This window comes from Buteo buteo, chromosome 8 (genome assembly GCF_964188355.1).
Source record: "Buteo buteo chromosome 8, bButBut1.hap1.1, whole genome shotgun sequence".
NCBI classification, from domain to species: domain Eukaryota; kingdom Metazoa; phylum Chordata; class Aves; order Accipitriformes; family Accipitridae; genus Buteo; species Buteo buteo.
This window is the reverse complement of record NC_134178.1, coordinates 1,909,871-1,927,034: the sequence shown is the minus strand read 5'-3', so window position 1 is coordinate 1,927,034 and position 17,164 is coordinate 1,909,871. Positions and strand designations below refer to the sequence as shown.

Genomic DNA, 17,164 nt, shown 5'->3' with positions numbered 1-17,164 from the left:
TGACTGAGGTGCTTTAAATTTATATGTGTGTAACTCAGATCAAAATTTGGTCAAGCTCATTCTAAATGAATTAATTAGCACTTATTTCAAAATATGATTAAAAGACTATTTGTGCGAGGAATTTAAACACCTTTTAGTCCTTGGGTTTTAGACTGTGCAATATATTTGTAAAGAACTGATGCATATTTGCTACTGCTTTCTGATCACTGAACAGTTATATAAATTTTTATCCTTAAAACAAGGTGCCTTGTCATACTGACTGAGGACCTGCTGACAGAAATGATTTATCTACTGCTGTAGTTCAGGATATGCTGAATAGACCATGCCATTATTCTGTTTACTGTGCAGCAAACTGCTTTTTGAGTGACTGGCTTGACAGAATTATCAAGGAAAGGCAAGCCTAAAATTTTACAAGCAAATAAACAGGTTTTAAGTTTTCTAACTGAGGGGAGACTTTTGAAGTGAGCTTTAGTCATGCATGAACTTTTCAAAAAATGTTTAACAGACAGCTATTTCTAAATGAAAGCAAGCATAGTATAGTATCGGCATACCTTTCTAGTCAAATATTATCAGTAAAGAACTGGCAGTACCCTGAAGGTGCTCTGCCAGGTAGCTGAATCTAGTACACACAGGAGAGATTAAACCATGATTATAGCACTTACTAACAGTTTTATTGGCTTGAGTTTTATCTCCTTTTTCCTCTGTTTTAAAAGCAATTTTGCTCAGCAAGGATGTCCACAGACATTATCTAAGATAGAACAATTCTCAGGTTGCAATAGTAGATTTTTGTTTGTGTCCTCTGTCATATGATGAAAATGGTGTATTATTTTGAACTGAATTAATTTCAGTTTACGTTGTGAAGATAAATGAAATAAAACCCCAAGTATTTGAATAGATGAGATCGATGTTCAATTTAACATTCAAATGAATTAAGAGGAACTATGTTTATTTTGTGCTGAAGTCTCAATCATTTTTCTGAAAAAAAATGCACAAGTGGCTTAAAATAGATACAGTAAAACTCAATACCCAAAGAACTAAGACTTAAGTCCTTGTTCTTTTTGAGTTGCTGAAATTTTCCCCACTAAATTCAATACAACCAAAATTTCACTTCAATGTGCAGGTTAAATTCATGGCAGTAGAGAGAAACAGCAAAATTAATTCCTTGTAATCTCCACCTCCTTTTTCAAGACTGGCAGAGGAAAAATCAGTGACTGCTTTATATCTTTCTCCAAGTTCTCATTCCCTCCAGGGCCAGAAATTGAAGCATCCCCAGAGCAAGCATCACATACTTTGGGAGTATGTTAGGAAGCAGATTTGGAGATATTGCACCTTTGCAGGTGCTGCACAGCCAAAAGCAGAAACTTGGAATTCCCAAATTGTGTTTGGATGTTGTTGCATATACTGTACTTATTTCTTTTTACAAAGAGGGAATCTCGTTTCTAAAAACCGTCAAACCTTTGTTTCAGAAAAAGGGGTTTTTGCATGAATTGAAGATTTAGCATATGCAGCCACTCAGAAACAATGCTATTCTGCACTTATTTTCTCAGCTATTAAACTTAACCTTTTAGATTAACACATAATTTATTATCACTGTATTATTACTAGCTTCAAGAAGTGGTACACTTAAGGAATCGTTCCTTGAACTTTGCAAGATATCCTTACCTGTTCATATCATCTAGATGTTCAGCAGCAAAATAAAAACTTTTGATCTTAGGATGGCAGGCTTTGAATGCACTGTAGAGGAAAAACACAATTATAAAAATGCAATGTCACAACTCTCTTTTTAACAAAATGTAAGATAGTCTAGTCACCAAGCAATGAGATGAGTTCAGAGTTCCTGAGTTGTTGGATGCCCCTGAGCAGTCTATAAACATGCAACTTTTAGGATTGTGCCAGATTTCACCAATTAAAGTACTCTTCAACTACCCCTTTCTAAATAATGCTTAATTCATATGTGTAACTACTGTTCAACAATCACCTGCAGCGTACTATATTTGGATAAAGTTAACCAGTTAAGGATATAATTTTACGTATCAGGTAATTTTGCTGATATACCTATAGGTGTCAATTTTTTCTGAACAGAAAATTGACTGAACGATTTATTCGATACAACAGAAAAACTCTCAATCCTGATTTCTCACATCCCAATGACCTTTAGCTCTAATGGCTGCGTTTCAAACAGAAAAATGTGATGTGCTGATTGACTTCTGAAAAGCTGTTATAAATCAGCACTGTGTTCTTGAGGGCATTCGAAGCAATGGGCAATTACATCTCATCTTTTCTTTCCACCAAAGTAATCAACATGACTGGGCTGAGAGAATTACTGCATTTCATACATAATATGAAATAAATTACTAGAAAGAATTTTTTAACTATGTTGGATAAAGATTTATGGTGAAGTACTTGAAGATCCAGAAAATGCTTCTGAAAGTAATTAATAATTTACAGTACAGAAGAATCATTTTTGAGGATAGCCTGAAGGTCTCTCTTAAAATAAGAACAAAAAATGCATAACACTCCCAAAGAAAATAAGGAAAACTGCAAATGTGATACATGAAGATCATCATCACTTTTCTGAGACAGAATGCATTTTATATATATATAAAAGATAATAAAATAATTTTCACTCTCTAACCCATTGTGTCTCAGAAAAATGGTAATGATGTTCTTCATGTGTATCATGCTTGCAATTTTCAACATATATGTCTGTGTGTGTACATATATGTAAACATATGAAAATAGGTTTTAAGAAAACAAGGATATGAAATTGATATCCAGGAAAGTTATTGCTAGTGAATGTAATGTAAATTTGAGACAAAAAGAATTCCTCTAATGCATTAGAGCATGACACAATGTTATGCAAGTGAAAGCAGATGTACAGTGACATCTGCTCAGTTTAGAAAGACATCATCAAGTTACTGAGACCCAAAACTTGACTTCTTAAAATTCTTACAGCATCTGTCGTCTGGATTCTTAGAGGTTTTTTTCTTTATCTGCCACCCAAGCAAGGAACTTCAATAGCCACAGCAGATACCAAATCAGGTAAAAAAAAAAAATTTAAGCAGGGTGCAATTCTGAGAAATGAGAAATGCTGCTGCCCCAACAAAAAAAGAAAAAATGAAGCACTTCAGCAATGTAGCCCAAGCACACAGGACAATAAGCCCAAGCTGATGTGCGTGTTTTTTTTTTTAAAATGCAGTTTTCATTTTCTGCCCTTTGAGACCATCATGAAGAGTAGAGTTCATCCTGAAGAGATATGTAGACCAACTGATACAAGGTCAGTGTCTTCTTTAGAACTGTATGTACTACAAATCATGCCATTTTACTTTTGCAATTGCTTTTCTGTACAAATTTCAGTGATTCCACAGTCTTGATAAACTTAAAAGAACAGTAAAAACCATTAGAAGGCAAGGCAAAAAGTTTTCAAGAATAATGACTCTAAAAATACCTCTGTGGGAGTATGCACCTGTCACATTGCTATACATGCTGGAATTTGCATCTAAATAAGAAATGGATTTATGCAATGGCACAAATCTAGACTGCAGCACACACAGCTAGGTGAGAAGAAAAGTTATTTGAAACCTTTAGGTCATACCTCAAAAATACAGCAAATCACTGTCATTCTCTTTTTTTACTCTGCCTCAGGACAGATACACTCCGTCAGCAAACTTTGAGATGATGTTAACCAATTTGGAGTCACATTAAAGACTGATGCCTGGCCATGAACTTGGGGACTTTTTTATTTGGATGGTCTCTTTATTATGCTTAAAGCCCTTTATTGAGCTTAAAGATATCACACACACACTGCAAGCCCCAACAAACAAAGAAAATAACCCCCCAGACCAGAAAGGAAACAAAAGAAGAAAGGAAAACTAGGAAAATAAAGGGACAGAAGCAGACAAGAAGCCTTCTTGCTCTTAATTCATTTTGCTCTAGTCAGGCACTGTGATTCATGATAAAGTGAAAAAACCCCTTTTTCAGGAAAGGTGGCACACAGAAACCACACTGAATTTGCCTGTTCTGTATAAGCTTATTCTGTGATACAACTAAATGATTATTGTAACAAAGTCCATTATGTCACTGTTTTAAGGGAAGACCTCATCCTTTGTTCCACTTTTTCTATTGTATCACTGCATTATTTTTGAGCAAACTTACTATTTCTTGCGGCATTCACTGGCTCTGTCAATTTTAAATTCAGGTAGACTGATGAATCCTTCCGCTTTTTCATCCTGCAAAGATAGTTCTAGATATTACTGTTGTTAAGGTGTCAGGAAAAAACCCCACCACACTGAAAACTTCAAGATATTTTCACTTGCCTGCTTCTTACATAAGGAATACTAATGTATGCTCTGCTCTGGCAAACCTCCCACAGAAGTCACTGGGACTTTTGCCAAAGTAGTAAGACAAATCCCTTGGTGTAAAATACCATTTTAAATACCCAGTTTTCTCAAACAATTTCACAGCTGAACCAGCACTGGAAAATATACAAAATGACCAAATGTATTCAGGCAATTATTTCTTGTAATTAGTTAATTTTGGGGGAAGATGGACTAACTAGTAAGGAGAAATGCAGCCTGCTGTAAGAAATAGGGAAAAAAGCAATTTCAGTGTGTGCTGTTTACCATCTTTATATGGTATCACAGCTAAGAGGCATGATACGTCTTCAGCTACTTTCATCTCTCTCCAACACTCAAGAGAGAAAACATCTGACCTTCCTCCCCTCTCCTCTAAAGACCTGTACATAGTTTATTTTATCAGATATTCAATCTCCCTTGACTTTTCACAATTTGAAGGCATTATCTATTTTAAGCCACTAATACATCAATAACAACTGCTCGTAACTTTGCATGAGAAATTAATACAGGATTCGTGAAAGTGAAGCTGCAGAAAACACAAATGTATGTTAAGGAATTCCACAGAACTACATCTTTTTCTCAGAATCTCCATGGTTATTTATGCTACATATGCAGTCCATATGACCATATGCTTTCTTTAAATAAATGACACAAATCAGCATATAAAACTGGAACTAGAGTTGTTCTGTGGAAGGTACAAGGTTGTAACAGGTTCTGCATTAACAGGCATTTTAAAATCGAAAGGATGCTGTTCAGAATAAACTTCCTATTTCTTTTTTGCATGATTGCCTAAGGAAACAACATTTTGGCAAGAACACTGTTTGCTTGTTTGTCCATCTGCCCACTGAGGCTCCCCCCCCCCCCAGCTTTTGAATCTAGTGGTGATTGCAGACACTTTGGTGAAGGAGCTGAGGTCTCAAAAATAACCGACTCTCAGCAAATCTCAGGGAAACTTGGGACAGGGGAGACAGAGGCGCCCAGACCACTGCCCTCTCCACGGGGAAGGAGGGCACAGCTCGGAGGATCCGCACGCTCCTTGGCCAGGGCTGGTGACTGGTCATCGTACCTGGAGATAAGAATTACCACCCTGATGAAGACCTCGTAGTAGACCTCGAGGAAGGAGGAGGGAGGGGATGGAGTCAGGGTTACTGGTCTGAAGCTGGGATCAAGGCGCAAATGGGATGAGTTTGCGGGAAAACAAGCTTTGGTAGCTCTGTTCATGGAACAACTTGCTTTCTGTCTACTCAGGGAAGAGCTGGGGATCACGGCATTTTAAAATGGTTATGTACAAATGCTTGCAGTGACTAAAAGAACAAGTCCAGGACTGAGTGCATCCACATGTTGGCAATGATTTTCTCTCAGGATATTTACTGATGAGACTAATAGGGTTTAAAATTAAGGTTTCCTAACTCACTGGCAAAAAGCTCTTTTGCTAAAGCTGATATAAATAAACGAGTACTAATGCAGAACATGTTGCACAATCCAAGCTGTACACAATTCACTTGGGCTGCTCTGGCGCTCTTTAAGTTCAGCATAAACGAGCACTGAAGTCATATCAAAAGCTACAAAGAAGGAACGACAGGAGAACACAACTGAGAAAACAAAAGCATCTTCCTTAACTGCCAGAGGTTTTGGTGATTTCAGTAGCACAGATAAACAAGGAACACCAGGCAGCACATCATTAAAGTTTACACTCCCATGACTAAGCTTGAATGACAGGATTAAATAACTACCTTTTGCCTTTCAAGGGTTTGAGGATAGATTGATTCTAAACTGGTGACAGCAGGACACAGGAAAGTGTGTTACTTCTCCTTGTAGCAAAAGGTGAATTTGAAGGACCAAATATCTCCGGACCTTAATGGTGATTTAGTCAGGCAGTTAATATTAATTTCAGTATGATTATTTGGGTGAATAAAGTTATTCACATGTTTAAGCACTCGAAGCACTGGCTTCCCACTAAATCATGACAACAGCACTATACTGGGTATTTGTTGAGACAACGAACACAGCTGCTTACCTCTTCATTTATATACCAATATAGAGATGTATCCTTCAGGACAAACCAGTATTTTTTCCATTTCTGGGAGAAATAACTCTTGGCATCTTTCTTTTTCCAAAGCCAGCCTTCACAGTCCCCTCGACCAAGATCTTTACATGAGATCCGTCTTTTGCTTTTACCAGGAATAGGAGCTGAAAATGACAAGTTGATGTGAAAGCATTTGACTTGTCCACTAAATCAACAAGACAGCTTGCCAGAAAGCACTATATATTTGCTTAAGAGAATTAATTAAAAATTTCAACCTCAATTTGCCATGAATAAATTATTACAAACATTCTATTTCAACCACAAAGTCTGTGCAAGGCAACATAAGTTAAAAACCAAAAGAAACCAAAACAAACCATGTTCAGCACCTCACAGAGCTCCTATTCTATGGGTAAGACAAAAAAAAAAAAAGCAACACAGAAAGAGAAGACATTATGGAGAAAAGAAAGGCAAGATGGTTATTTGTAATTTTCAACAAATTAATATTTCACATCAGATTAAAGCATACAGCATATAAATTCATGTACTTTCACACCTGGCTGCCAAATACAACTAGGTAAGTACTTCACAGGTATTCAAAACCCTCTCTTTGCAGCTCCTAAGGCCTTTGTACTTCTAAATCAAAGGAGGACAATTTACTCTGATATAAATTACCTGACAGCTTAGGTAATGAGCAAGGGCTGCAGTAAGGCATTACATGCACACAGCTGGAAAAACCAGCCCTGGCCCCAAAGAGCCTAGAGTCTAAGTATTCAAAAATAAACAACAGCACATGTATGCAGGTAGAGGAGCATTAGGAAACTATGAGACATCAGTACTGGACTAACACCTTCTCAACCTGATCAACTGAACTCAACATTGTACCGGAGCTAACAAGTTCTAGTTCCTCAGATACTGCAATATCATAAACATTAATGTTGGCAATTCCCTTCCTACCAATACATGAAAAGAAATTTAATTTTTACCTTTGTTCTTCTTTTTACTTTTCTGCTGTAGAGAAGACTGCTGAAATGTCTACAAGAAAATCAAAACGGAAGAAGTGAAAATACAGTGTTTATGTTCAACCACAGCCTTATCATAAAAGAAGTGTAACGTTGCGAACACTGAAGTCATCACCAGGTAGCACCAGCCAACAGACTTGGAGGCATAAGAAAAAAGGTAATTTTAGTTCATCTGTTCATAAGGTTGTAAAGCAAAAGCGCACAGGGAAACATCTTAAAATAGACCACAAATTAATTTGCCAAAACAACTGAAATTTCTCTCCAAAATGGTTGCTCTTCTCTTATTCTGTTAAGGAAGGAATGTCTCCCTTTGGTTAGTAAGATAGTGAAGTTACACAGCCCCTGCATTTCTAATACATCATCTAATTAAGGCCTTCTTGACATAAATATGTAAATATGCAGATTAACACATTGCCTAATGCAGGTCTGAAGGCATTTATACAATGGTCTTTAGAACATCAGACAATTTGCTCAGAAATGGGCCCAGTATTTTTGAAGACAGTAATAAAATTCTGCGAAATCACAACTGGGAAAAAGTCTCCCAAATAAATACTCTGAAACAGAAAACACTATTTTTTTACCAGGTTTTGACTGGAAGTATTTCCCTCCAGTTGATCCACTCCCATGAACCAACCCATTGCCTTGGCAATGAGACAGGATGGAAATTATTCCTTTACTTAAGATCCCAGCTTATTAAAAATGGCAATATGTATTACCACATTCTGTGGTCACTTCTGTTAAAAAACTGACTCAGATAATCACCATCACTCTAGTGAAATAAAAGAATAATTCTGTAATTAATCACTCAAAAATTTAAAGTTGTTGTTGAATTTTAGCTTTCTATAAAGACAAATGTGTTAGTGCTGAAACTAAGAAAAGGCAACATTTGAGGGTCTGAGCATTAAAACCTCTTACTTCAGCTTACCATGAATCAATAAAAAAAATCAAAGCTTTTGTGCCACTTAATAAAAATAAACGTAAGCAAAAGCACCGACAGCCCTGTAAGCTCAAATCCTGTTCCTAGCAGATAAGACAAACCCTCACCCCAGCTTGCAAGGCTCCCTTTCCAGTTCAGAGCTGCTTTTCTTTTCATTTTCTCCTCCCCACTTTCTGAACACCTGAGCTGCCGTGCAGGAGGCTGAGGCTCAGCTTCCAAGGGAGGTCTTGCCTCGCAGCTGAGACTTTCTCAAGCAGCAAATACTGACACGTCCATAGGGATAACTTACCACCAATACAACCACAATCAAGCGTAATATAAACAATTAACTGACTCGGTAGATGTGCTGCTCCCTTGCAGACCGTATCTGAAGAAGGCTACTCAACCGTACTGCCACCCCAGATGGTCAAAACAGGCCTCCGCTGGGAAGAAAAAACCGGCCCGTTTGTCTTCATTCCCCGGCTCTTGTCCTTTTTCTTTTGCTACATCAGAAAGAACTGCTCTTCAGTCAGTACCAGCTCTCAGCAAGCCGAGACAGCCACACCATCCCAACTCACATCACGTCAAATACTCCAGCCTGCGTAGGACTAGGAGAGATCTTTGTGGTCCAGAAAATAAGAGAGTGGCTGAGCAGAAGTGTGTAAATAACTCCCTCTTAGATGCTTTGAAAATCTCACCTAATTCAAAGCGGTTGAAAAAACCACACACGCACAAACCCCAAACTTCAGCACTTCTCAGTTCACAGCCTGGACAATTTCATTCGGCCGCTTGACTTTTCTGCACTAATATTTTCACAGTGCCAAAATGGAAAAGGCAAACCTCCGCTTGGTTTTCTTATAAGTGATTCTGAAAGCAGATGAGAACAATATGAAAAGCCTTCTCTTTAAATGTGTCGTCTGTAAACTGAACCTGCAAATGTGAGCTCGCACCTCTCAACTTCCGAGTCAGTTTTTGGGAAGAAAGAGTAATGAAGGCGTATCAGTTTTTAATAGGAAGCCAGCTTGTAATTTAGACGTCTAGCCCTTTTACCATGCTTTATGTCATATTTCAAAATAGAAAGGTTTTATTAAATTCAGTTATTATTCTAAATTAGCTCATTAAATTAAATTATAATTAAGGACAAAATCTACAACTGAGTGAAGTTCCTGGGAACTATTCAACTGATTATTAGCTAACACTTCATATTATTTTACATAGACTTCAGGCTTCAAGTTGGTTTGTCCTTTACAAAAACAGCACCAGCTTTTTTTTTTTTTTACCCTTAAGATGTATAAGCAATATGCACTAGTCAGTGCCATTCAGTTTCAAACTCACACGATATATAATCCAAAAAAACCCCAAGTGAGAATAAAATCTAAAAACGCTTCTTCTGCTGCTTTTTTAGGAAATCACCAAATGCAATCTGCAGCTTCTTCCCAGTTATTAGATAATGCTTAATGCCATTTTCTCAGTGCTGCTTAGAATCAGAGAACGATGAAGGAGGTCATGTCTTCCCTCCTGCTCAGAGCAAGGCTTGCTTTGAAGCCAACGCCGGATCATGTTCTTCAGGGTCATGTCCAGCCGAGATCCAACTACCTCCGAAGAGGGAGACTCCACAGCCTCTGTAAGTGACCTGTCCTAACGTTGGGCACCATGTCTCCCCTTTTACAGCTTAATTCTGTGGTGTGGCAAATATGGAAATAATATAAATACTTCTTTTTAACACCATGAACTCCAAAAATATGGTTTCACACCAAAGCCAGAAATTTAGTTGTACTAAAGCAAGTTTGCTGCAAGATACAGTTTAATCACCTGCCCACGAGGCCGGATTTCAACATATGTTCACTGTGTTTTGATTCTGATACATCTTGAGCTTTGAGCAACTGCTTTCACATACATCTTGTCCCAGTTTCCAGGAATTCATCTCTCCTACTAATTCTGAGAGGAAGCATGAAATGAAATAGAAAACAGCATTCTATGTTAAAGAAAGTTGTTAGTAACTTAAAGTAATAAATATAATGGAAACAAGACTGCCACTGAAAAGATGAAATAGAAGAATACCTTAACCCAAATGGAAACTGTCACTCCTGCAGAAAATTTGAAACTGTTTAATCATATCATGAATAATATGCTTTCCAGTCACCCAAAATACAATTAGCAAAACTTTCCATTATGCAAAAGCAAGGTGTTACTTGATGTTTAACACATATCAAAAACCCCTTGAATACACTGAGCCTCAGTTTTTTGAATGCAATACTTTTCTCCTGTAATATTTGATGTCTGAGCTTATCATATTTAGTAATATACCTAAACTAAGCCCTCTCACAAATGCATGTCTAAATAGAATATCAAAGAAACACTTTAGGTATATATATCTGTCTGCCATTGCTGACAACAGCCTCCAAAGCACATGTATTTCAAGAGGAACAAAACATCATTTATCAAAGGGGCTTTTGCTGTTTCTGGTTTTGTTTTTTTTTTTTTTTTTTAACAAAAGTGCTAGCCTACGTCTAGCCCCAACTTTCCAAGGGCTTAGCTGCACATCCCATCAGCCAATGGAGATTTCACTGTGCATGGAAGAGCCAGAACAGTTCCTCTCTTCCTGCAAGTGTTCGTTACCAAACTTCCGATGTGGGTTATATTTACTTTAACGCTCTTCAAAATGATTGACAGAGTTCTGAAAGCCCATCAGAAGACTGCACAGCTGCAAATAGCAATCTGTCCTAGGGTATGCCTTGCCATGCCTTCAGAATTCTAGCACAGTAATACAGCCACATAGTAAAAATCTTCCAGGTGAAGGATCACACTAACAAAAGAGGTCACCAACAACCTGTAACTGTATTTGTTCTTTTAGCAAGAAAATAATCACATATAGATGGTATATGTGCAACAATATCTGCATGCACACAGTCACGCATCAGCATCTTTGTATGTACAACACAAAATTTTCAAGAAATGAGACTATCGGGTTTTTCTCTCATCCTCAGAGTTCTCCAGGTTTCTGCCTGCTTTCAGCTCTTGGGATAAAGTATTTGTTCTTGGTTAGTACCACACCTTCTGTATATTTGCTCAGAAGGGAAGCAAGTTTGAAAGTTAGTCATTAACATTCAGAAGCCTGAAAATGTATTCATCATGCACTACTTAGTAGTAATTTGATAGCTCTCTATTTGGAAAAACATATTTAAATAAAAGTGTTAAATAATTTAAGTTTCAATTAATTTATTTGTTTCATGCCAGATAGGAAACTTAATAAACTGATCTCCTAATACCAATACTAAACTGGAGTGAAACTGCTATCAGGAGAGATGAATATTTGATAAAAATCATGGTATGATGAAAGTTAGAAAATTTCTGTTCCAGCTGATACCTCAAATAAAAGTAGAAGACAAGAAGACAGGGTAGGTTATCAAAACTATCGATTTGGGAGGACTGGTTATTTTGCCAAGCTTCAAGAGTCTGAGCAGGAAGTTTAAAGATTTGGGGTCAAACTATTCCTATATAGGAGCTTCTCTAAGATCTAATATAAATTCCATGTGTGACCAACAGAACAGGACATCCATGTCCAAAAAATAGATATATTCTAATAGTTACATGAATCCCTTCATGGTTACAGAATTTGTAGGTCTACCAAAAAAAGACCATAATTGAAGCCTCTCTGAAGATCTGGATTGGCCACAGCAATTAGTATGAAATTTGACAGCTCCTAAAATCCTCTTTCAAGTGCTTATTTGTTTCCTCACTTTTCTTCAGAGGTTTTCCACTCACTCATTTTCGGAAAGCTAGAAGAGAAAACCAGGCTATGGAAATAATAATCTCCAATTCTTTTACCTGAATTTGAGCTCAGTCTGATTGGGAAGGTAAATGGCAGGTATCTTTATAGTTTTTTTGAGAGCTCAAGTCAAATCCAATTTTTCTCAAGCTGCAAGTTTAGACACTAAGAAACTATTTACAGTCAGACAGTTCCCCTCTATCACTGTAAGATAACTTTCTCTAGTTTCAGCAGAGTAGCTTGTAACATCTCTGATTACTGGAACTTTCTGCAGCAGATGGAAAAGCCAATATCTGGAAAAAAATGAAAGCTGGTGCTGCCAATTATTTGATTGATCTCTCACAGTCAATACTTTGAGAACACCAGCAATGTTCTGTTTTCACAGTTTTGATACACCACATATACATGTTTCTCTGCATTTGGTGTGCTGAGATCCAAAATTTTGGAGCTAAAAGAAGAGTCAAAGGGGGGGAAAATTCAAAGCTATTTATATTACATTGTCACACTACCCGTCACTATTAACAACTCATGCTTAAGGGTACTTCCAGCAGAGGATTTTGCCAAAATCTTTTTTGTTTACCATCTTGTTTAGGCTCCATTAAGAGCTCATGATAGATAGGATTAATTATTTTTATGGATATTTGTGGAAAATACGGTTTTCAAGGACTCTGTTACAAAGCTATGATGAGAGACCTCTGGCAGCTCCCGAAGTTTGAAACCTCCTGCCCATCAGCAGCAGAATTTCACTCACAACAGAGAAGGGCTCTGTTTACAGCAGGAGCAGGTATTGACCTGTTATTATGTTTAGCCCTCACAATAAGCACAAAGATTACTGTTGACAGTCAGCTGGGTCTTGAAGCTAGCCGAGTCCACACAGGGCATCTGTGAGGCAGTTTTTGGAAGGAGAGCTGAAGCCGGGTCACACAGGACTTTACTGGCATAGGAGAGAAGAGACGAGGCATGACCTGATGCTCTGAAGGAATCAGTTACCAGGGCTAAGGGTCAAATGAAGCATCTATGGGTAAAATTGCACTCAAAAGAGAACCTACTAAAAAGTGGGATAAGGAAAGACTATGCTGTAAGTTATGTTCCTTTTGAGGAAGGCAAAGACCGCTGCCTTGTCTGAATAGTTTTGTGTGTTGACTGGGATTCAGAAACTGCTAACAGAATGAGTATCTGCAAAAAATCTCATGCTTGACATATCTAATTTGTCAGGTCATGCAGGATGCTTTAGGAAATACTCCTGTTCCTGTAATCACAAACTCCAAGATTATTCCAAATCCTACTTTATTCTCTTTTCTTCTTACATTTTCACAGAATCATAGAATGGTTTGGGTTGGAAGGGACCTTAAAGGTCATCTAGTTCCACCCCCCTGCCATGGGCAGGGACACCTTCCACTGGACCAGGTTGCTCAAAGCCCCATCCAACCTGGCCTTGAACACTGCCAGGGATGGGACATCCACAGCCTCTCTGGGAAACCTGTGCCAGTGCCTCGCCACCCTCACAGTGAAGAACTTCTTCCTTACATCTAATCTAAATCCACCGTCTTTCAGTTTAAAGCCATTAGCCCTGGCCCTATCACTACATGCCCTTCTAAAAAGTCCCTCTCCAGCTTTGTTGTAGGCCCCCTTTAAGTACTGGAAAGCTGCTGTAAGGTCCTATTTTGCAGAATAATTGTTCATTTTTATTTACTTCTGGATTTTGAACTTCTCATACATTCAGCATTCTCTGATTTATCTGTGGCCACAACTATTTAGTTGCTCCAAAATGGTATCAAGTGGCACTAAGTTGTGAATAAACTATTTTTAATATGCTGCAAAAGCTGTAGTTTACACAACCCTTCTAAAAGCGTGATTTCACTCTGGATAGGTAAAATGCAAATACAGTTAATGGGATGGTCCATGTGAGAGAAAATCTAATACAGAAGCATAGCAGTGAATTTAGGAAAGCATATCCAGAAATATTTCCTATGCTAAAGTCACAGGCTGATGACAAAACAGTCATCATATGTGAGTAATTCATACATCTGTGGTGAGTTGGAATGAAAAGGGATTTACAGACAAAGGATGCCACAGTTGCTTAACAATGCCCTGAAGCCTTCAGTCCTGCCTCCCAAAAGCAAAATTTATTGAACCAAATCTTGATCTTTTAGTGCTTTGGTAACAGATACTTCTGCTCCCCCTGCACAGCTATCTCTGCTCTTGAGTACACTCTGTAATAAAGGTACCATGCCTGGGTTTAAAAAGACAGCATTCACTAAGGTTCTAGCTCAGACATTTAATACTAAAACTCAGTATGAACATGATACATGAACAGAATTCTAAAAGTGAGTAGGATAAACAAAATAACATCAACAAGTAAGGCAGAATCATTATACTGAGTAGCCTCTGGATATTTCCCTTTTAAATGGCAGGTACCTCAGACAGAGAGAAGCATGAATCACTGGGTTGTAGCACAGACATATTAACAGTCACTGGAAGAACGGATCCCAGAATTCATGGATTACTATGTTAACCTACATGCTATATTCCTCCTCCTCCCTTAGTTTTGCTTTTTCAGAGCTGCAAAAACATGTTTCAATACTAAGGCCAAATGAATGTGTATTTGCAAAAGTTGGCAAAGCAATAGTTTTCTTGGCAGCAGCCAAAAAGTCCATTTCAGACAAGACAATTCTCTACATTTACCTGACAACCCATGGCCCTGTTCCTGTTCCTACTCCTTCTCTCCCCCCCGCACAGTAGCTTTATGAAAGGTGTCGAGGAAGTACTAGATCTAGAGGACGTGGCTGTGCCATCTATCATGCACAATCACAGCCCTAACTGGGTTCCTGTGGTTTTGGAGCTCGGACCATGAATTCCCAACACATGCATTTTGTTAGTGACCACAAGGAAAAAGAAGCAGTATGTGTCTTAAGAGGAATCTGCTAAGAGCTTTATACTGTAAAAAAAGTAGCCAGAGACCTTGAAGCTGCCAACTTTTTAGCTGCCTCTGTTGTAGGCAATGGCTACGTTAGTGTGCAGGATGGTCTCCTCATTAGGTAGTCTACAAGGGCTGATAACATCAAAGATGTCTAATCTTTTCATACAACTGTTCCTATAGCTGCTTATCCAAGAAGAATGTGCTAGCTAAGGACAGAACTGTGGTTGTCTGAAATGTGATAGCAAGCACAGCTTTTCTGTTCACGAATTCTTATTCATTATCCCATCCCTAAACTTGTTCTTGTCATCTGGGGAGGCTCTGTGGCAAATGTTGCATTAGCTGGATGGAAATTTGCAGTTGCACAAGCTAGTGTAGATTGTTTGTGCAAAGTTGTTAGCATAATGCATGCAAAACTTAGAAAAATTAAAACTTTTTTTTAAATCTTCAGGCCATGTTGAGAAAATAATATATAGTGGTACTGCTTGCTACCACCAGGGAAAGATTTTCCTTCTTAGCCATTAAGCCACAGGATTCTTTAATTGAAATACTGAAGCAGTAAAACTTCTGGACTACATCAAATTTAGATGAGAGTTCTCATATTCCCCCACTGTCTTTGACTGACAGAACAAGGACTGCAGCACTGTCACAGCTGCCTGAAGAAAATGAGCATAAAAAGTTAAACTAGACAATGCTGTTCATTAGAATAATTTATTCTGAGATCATTCTTCTGCTCTACATCTACTGTGAAACATGTAATTTTGGTACCTCCCACACTGCTGTTATTGACAGTAAGTAATCTATGAGAGAAAGGGAGGGGTTGAAAACTCTATGTATTCTTTAACAGCAAAAGTCCAAGATACGGTAGTTGTTCCATCGCTGTGTATGTTTCAACTGCATCCATTTAAGAAGGAAAAATAAACTTAATTATCACCCATTACAGAGTAGTATTTAACCCTTTATTTTGATTTCCACCCAAGAGCAGTTCCCAGTTTCGTCTTTACTAAGAGAATGGACCAGTCAGAGAACCACAAAAGGGCCGAGGCAGGAAGGCACCTCTGGAGATCGTCCTGTCCAGCCCTGATGCTCAACGCAGGGTCAACTAGAGCAGGTTGCTCAGGGCTGTGTCCAGTTGGGTTTTTAATATCTCCAAAGATGGAGACTCCACAGACTCCATGGGCAACCTGCTCCAGTTAAACCATCTTTACAGTAAAAGGTAGGTTTTCTTTATGTTTACATGGAATTTCCTGTACTTCAATTATGTCCATTGCCTCTTGTCCTTTCACAAAGCATCACTGAGATGAGTCACCCCATACACTCCAGAGGTCTCGTGGATTGCTTGTGCCCTGCTGTGCTGTCCCTCCAGCAGATACCAGTCAGGCAAAGAAAACTCTTTCAAACGATGCGATTTCCTCCAGGAAAAATCTGGCTTTGCTTAGAAAACTTCTGTCTTATTCACAGAAAAAGTAGGTTTTCCTTGTATGTTTATCCAAACAATAAAACAATAAGATGATCCAAGCAGATTTAAGAAACTTATTCTGCAAGTGATGTATGTTAGATTAGAGAGGTGGTCTGTGGCACAGCATGGAACCGATCCTGGACCTTCTGGGGAGAAAACTTAAACTACTGTAAAACACCACAGAAGTCACCCCAGGGCATTAACAAAACCTTTCATCAGGCCCATGGTCTTTCTAGATGAAAAATCATTACCTATGATAAAGGTCCCATGCACCCCTACAACTCCTAGGTGCTTGCTTAGGATGAAACCAGTACGTACACAGCTCCTTCTGTAGGAGCAGGTAGCAACACTTCTGGCTGTGTCCCTCGCCATGATCCCTCACAGCGCTCAGTCTGACTGTGACAGAGAAAAGCGCAGGGGCTGCAGGTGCTCTGTAAGGAACCAGGGCAGAACTGAGAAAACGGGGGGTTGCTTTAAAGAAGATAGACTCTTGCAAGCTGTTCTCTGTTAGCACTTGGGCATAATGATATTCTTTCAGTGAAAGAAACATTTCATTTTCACCTTCAAAAATATTAAGTTTTTGGTGAAAGACCAATAAAACAGAAAATTGTACTTTTCCGGAGCTAGGGACTTTACAAAGGCTTTGGTGGAACAGGAAATCAGTGCACAGTTGTGCGTGAAAGAAGCAGTCGTAGCAAAGGAG

General features: G+C 38.4%; 1 protein-coding gene across 8 annotated transcripts in view; it reads right to left on the bottom strand.

The window, feature by feature from the left end:
• Positions 1-17,164, bottom strand: part of CNKSR2 (connector enhancer of kinase suppressor of Ras 2) — a 214,947-nt gene that overhangs the window by 51,712 nt on the left and 146,071 nt on the right. For all 8 annotated transcript variants that reach the window (XM_075033423.1, XM_075033426.1, XM_075033427.1 and 5 more), the window contains 4 exons: positions 7,365-7,413; positions 6,373-6,545; positions 4,156-4,229; positions 1,663-1,734 (listed from right to left, as the gene is read on the bottom strand). In XM_075033423.1, the coding sequence (XP_074889524.1) occupies positions 1,663-1,734; positions 4,156-4,229; positions 6,373-6,545; positions 7,365-7,413 (368 nt within the window). The remainder of the gene's footprint in view (positions 1-1,662; positions 1,735-4,155; positions 4,230-6,372; positions 6,546-7,364; positions 7,414-17,164) is intronic.